Here is a 5,335-nt window from a genome sequence, read left to right as displayed (position 1 = left end):
CCCTTGTGAACCGCAGTGACCCTGGGCAGATCATGGCTCATCTTTGAACCTCATTTTCCCGGTTTTTGAAACCCAGACTGTAGTCCCAGGCCACGCCCACCTCACAGGGATGCTTAGAAAATCAAAGGAGTGTGAGAAAGCCCCAGGGCTTTGTAAACTAAACACACAGGGCTTTAAAAAAAAGTAAATGGGCCCGAAGCCGTTACTGTGGTTCACAGACTGTGCATGAGATGCTCCAAGCATCATTGCGAAGCGATCAGGCCTGGCCTCAGTGGCATCTTCAAGTCAAAGAAAGATGGCAAGTGCTCTAAGAGAAATAACTAAACTTCAGTCAGGCAGATGTGTATGTAGAGGGGATACTGGAGATGGAAGCCTCCCTCGTACCCTTCATGAGTCTCCACAGGATGGGAGGACGCTCGCGCAGCGTGCGACCGCGACCCCTCGAATCGGGCACGCGCATTGGCAAGCCAGGGTCCCTCTGGTCCAGGCCAGCTGCCACCGCGCCGCGCGGGATAGTCCCAAGGCAGCTGCGAACTCGCCCTGCACGTGGCGGGGGTCTGGCCAGTGCAAGTGCCAATCCGCAAGCAGCCCCCCGCTGCTCTCCTCCCGCCCCGCCTCCTTGCCACCCTCTCCAGCTTCTCTTGGCGGGGAAAATCTAGTTCGAGACTGGAGCTCTGTGACCGAGACAGAGCTTAAGGCAAGCCCTAGTGCGCCCATCCCGGACCCCGCGCGGCCAGCCTCCGGTCCGTGGGAGGCGGGCATGTTGGCATGGCAGGATGGCGGGGCCAAGGCGGCCCCTTCTCACCACAAGATCTCTTTCTCTGTCCTGGACATCTTGGATCCACAAAAATTTACGCGAGCTGCGCTCCCGCCGGTGCGTCTAGCTGCCCCGGAAGCCAAGAAAAGTTTAGCGGAGGTGGAAGCAGGGGAGGACGCCAGCCCCGAGTCTACGATAGGGTCTCAGGAGACCCCTGGTAAGAATGCGAGGCGGTTTCAATCTAAGATGGTATCCGTGTGTGTGGAGCAGCCAAGGTCTGATGAAAGGCTGTTGGTGGCCTGGGAGCTAGAGAGAAGGCGCACCCACGCAGGTGCGTAGTGAAGCTCTGCTCCTTGGAAGAGGAAAGAGGCAGGGATGAGGCTGTGATTCCAGGGCAGGTATGTGCCTCATTTCTGAACACCTGCTCAGTGGATGAGCGCCACAGCTCTGACTGGCTCGCATATCTAACGGAAATGTATTACTCTGTCCACGTGCTAGAACCTGGGCTAGGAGCTGGGATAAAGGTTATGAAAACGCCTTCCAAGTATATAGTATCATTAACACCACTCCTATTTTATGGCTGAGGCCATCGAGGCCAGGATTAGGTGCTTATTTTCAGCCACTCGGAAACACCTGCAGAGCCCATGCCTTCACCTTTCCGGGACCTGACAGGGGACTGGGGGTGGGCAGACAGGAAGCTTTGGGTAGTTTCTCTTTTAGACCATTCCACTTTGTCCCTGAAGTTGGTGGACGCCAAAGGAAGGGGTCAGGAAAGTTTGTGGATGGAAGGACCTAAGACAGAAAGATTCATGACGAATGGGACACGGGCATGGGATTCCTTGGAAGGAAGCCGAAGGTGTAGGTAGGGACTCTGGTCCTGGGATAGGCTGTATGCAGCACATCCCCCTGCTCCTCGTTTCTAAGTTCGGCAGTGATTGTCTGGGGCCCGGAAGCCTCTGGTGGCCTGCCTTGGGGCCCGGCCGTGGGCTTGGATTAATTGTTTGGATGGTCTCTCTGTGGGGCTGCCTTCCCCTCCCCCTAACTCCTTGATCGATATTCTATTACTGGCGACTGCATATCTCCTGCCCGCAGCTTGCAGGTACTGACTTCAAACCCCCTTTCCCTGTCTGATCCTAATATTGTTCGATTAAAACTTACCTTTAATAGATGACATCTATCGATCAGGCCCCGGACAAATCTGAAACTCTATTAACACGGCCGGAGAGAGAAGATGGGAAAGGGGGAATTTCTCTTTTTGGGGGGAGGAGGACTTAATAACTTCTTTTTTAATTGCTAGGAGTCGCACACCAAAATAGGCTTCTGGGGACTGGGGAGATTCAATAGTAAACGCACTTGACATTCCCATATCGTAATACCAGTCTCCTCTCTTCTCAGCTCGATAAAGTCACTATACTTTCTTGATATGGGGTGCCGTCCAACATGTATTTTTTGGGTGCCTACTGAATGGTAGATCTGTAAAGGGCAAGAGGACACCGCACTCCTCAATCTGCCCCCTAAGATGTGCGCATTGGGGATGGAAGAGGACAAAGTGGGGAGAGTGGAGTTGGAATCAAGGGGAAATTCCGCTGAGTGTTCTAGGAGAGGACTAGAAGCTTTGGGGATGCAGGTGGGTAGAGTTGTTACAGGCTTCTAGTCACCCTGCCCTTCTCTCTCAGATGCCGCGGGCGGAGGCACTGGTCTCGCGTCCCCCCTGGAAGGTTCCGAAGCGGAAGAGGAGGAGGAAGCAGAGGATGAGAGGCGCGCGCAGCGGCCGGAGCGGCCGGAGCACTGGCACCGGGTTCACGAGGGATCTCCAGAGGCCCGGGTGATGGCTGCGGGAGCAGGGGAGAGCGGTGTGGACGGGCTCCCAGCGTCCCCCGGCTCCCCCGGCTCTCCGCGGCCGCGGCGCCGGCGATCCGAGCCTAGCTGTGCCAAGCCACGGCGCGCGCGCACCGCCTTCACCTACGAGCAGCTGGTGGCCCTGGAGAACAAGTTCCGAGCCACGCGCTACCTGTCGGTGTGCGAACGCCTGAACCTGGCGCTGTCGCTCAGCCTCACCGAGACGCAGGTCAAAATCTGGTTCCAGAACCGCAGGACCAAGTGGAAGAAGCAGAACCCGGGGGCCGACGGCACCGTGCAGGCAGGATGTAATACGCCGCAGCCTGGGACACCCGGCTCCGTGGCGGGGGCCTGTGGCAGTGGCACCGGGAGCAGTCCTGGCCCACCGGTTCCGGGCGCTCTGCCCTTCCAGACTTTCCCCACCTATCCTGCGACCAACGTCCTCTTTCCCTCGTCCTCCTTCCCTCTGACGACAGCCGCCACAGGGAGTCCCTTTACTCCTTTCCTTGGGCCCTCTTACTTGACCCCTTTCTATGTCCCACACCTATAAACCCGGTACTCCAGCCGAGTTGGGATTCGCGAGTGACCAGTATGTTGGTGTGGACCCCTGCTTCACAGAGGGGCACTGACCGCCCCCTCCTGGTGTGCTGGTGTCTGTGTGCCCCTCCTCTCTAGCTGCTGGTGACGCCACCAGAGGGCGAGGAGAAGCCACCTGCTGGACTCCATACAGGCCACTAAGGGGTCCAGAAAGTATCCAGACCAAGCTGACTTAAAATTTTCCAGCTTCTGGACGTTGCTCTTCACTTTCATTCACTTCCAGGGCTCTGTTTTGTTTTGTTTTTTTAAGGGTCTTGGTATTCAATACCAGGCTAATGAGGGTTCCCAGGATAGACCAGAGGGAGCCAAGATGCCCTGGGCACCAGCTGCTAGCGCCAAAGACTGAATATTTAAAGGTTCCGGTACATTCCGAGAGGAAGAACTTTCCTTCCTGGTGGTGGAATTGTCTCAACACAGTACTTCCTCTCAAATCCTGAACAGAGCTGGGGCAAGTTGGACCCAAAGCAGATGCAGCACTGTTTTCAAGATGCATAACTCAGCATTTCTAGATCTTCTTATGAGATTCAGGCTTGAGCCAGTAACTGATGCTAACAGACTACCTTATTTTCTGTGTGCAGATGCCACATGTATGTACCAGGAAGTTGTTCAGCTTTGTGCCTAGACTAACCTCGAAAAGACACAACTTCGTTGCCTCACAGGTTTTGAGAGCAGCTTGGATAGTCTACATCAGTGCCCTAAATGCATAAAAATGACAGTAAAGGGAGTGATGACCCATAGGCTATGGTGAAGTCTGTGTGTGAGCTGTTGTGATATGCTCCTTTGTCTAGCCTACACCTTCATGGACTTCAGAACTGACAAGTTGGAGCAGAGCAAGCTCCACCCACAGGCATTGCAGTCAGGCATTTGACTACATTTTTTGGAAGCACAATGTAACATTTAGAATACCTGAGACAATTCTTGTTTTAAATAGTTTTCTCCCCCTCCTCATGATGATGAACAAGCAAAAGTTGTAAGAGGCTGGGAAAGAAATACTTCCCAAATATAAAGAGCTGTGAAGGCCAAAACCTTGTTGGGAATAGGCTCCAGGATACATATGCTTTAATTGCTGCTTTCTTTGTGTTGTGTGATATTTTGTTTGTGTTCTGACAAATAAAGCTTGCTTGGAATCAGAGGCGGAGCTAGCCACTAGTTAACCACAGAGGTTTGGAGGACTGTAGAGAGAGGGACAGGAAGTGGTAAGGTGGGGCTGAAACAGGATCTCAGCCCTTTTGGTCAGAGGAACAGAAGAGGTAGGAAGTCACTGGTGGCTGCTCCCCTACTTCTCTGATCTTTCAAGTTTTTAACCCCAACATCTGACTCCTGGTTTTTATTGATAAGATTAATTAGAATTATGCATCATCTGTCGTCCAGCATTTGGGGCACTAATTCATGAAATAGCTGCTTGCCCATGGCTTTGCAGCCGTCAGCACCCACCTAGATGGCTGGCTTTCCCTTACTTCTCCAGGCCCTCTGAGCAAGTCTGGGGTTTTCCTGTTGCAGCCTCTCTATAGCAATCTCCACAAGCCCCAAACTCCACAGTCGCATGGGCTCCGAACTCCACTGGACATCTCTGCCTTCAGGCAGCTCTGTACTTTCACTTCCCGCAGGTCACATATGCTACTTTCGAGCGTTCCTATGCCTGCCTTTCAGGTGGCTGGCTCTTTGGCTCCTTTTCCCTGTGGGTTGTGGCTTTCCCCAGAGCCCCTCCTCAGGCTGCTGACACACAGTCAGTGGCAGTTGTCCTCAGCCAGGCCGTGCATCATCCCTGTTCTCCGCTCAGACATGCTAAGTTTCACTTCACTGTCATTGTCAGCAAATTTGGTGAGAAAATTGGGAATTCTTAAAGGGAGCAATTACTTTTTTTTTTAAAAGGAGGGTTTTTTTCCCCCCACATTAAAAAAAAAAAAAAAGGAAAACACTATTACAATGGAGGGAGTTAGGTCTCTGTATGATTCCATAATGGATGGCTTAAAAATGGAACAATTAAATGAAGGGGTAATCAGCTTAGCTGGGAATGACATAATGTTAATTATCATTTTGATAATTCTAGTTTTATCCCTAAAAAAGTTGATTGATATGAGTGTCAAGATACAAAAACTTAGAAAAAATTACTAGAGAAAATATTGCCATGTTGACTGTTAA

The 5,335-nt window shown here is 52.3% G+C and overlaps 1 protein-coding gene across 1 annotated transcript; it reads left to right on the top strand.

Annotated features, from left to right (window-relative positions):
• The first annotated feature begins 760 nt into the window (after positions 1–760).
• Positions 761–4,308, top strand: Nkx1-2 (NK1 homeobox 2). The gene is made up of 2 exons (XM_036167035.1): positions 761–974; positions 2,434–4,308. The coding sequence occupies exons 1-2, from the start codon at positions 761–763 to the stop codon at positions 3,144–3,146; spliced, it is 927 nt and encodes a 308-aa protein (XP_036022928.1). The 3' UTR covers positions 3,147–4,308.
• Positions 4,309–5,335: the final 1,027 nt, after the last annotated feature.

The sequence above is a fragment of the Onychomys torridus genome, chromosome 1 (genome assembly GCF_903995425.1).
Source record: "Onychomys torridus chromosome 1, mOncTor1.1, whole genome shotgun sequence".
Lineage (NCBI taxonomy): Eukaryota > Metazoa > Chordata > Mammalia > Rodentia > Cricetidae > Onychomys > Onychomys torridus.
Note: the sequence above shows the minus strand (reverse complement) of the source record. Positions and strands in the feature narration are given on the sequence as shown.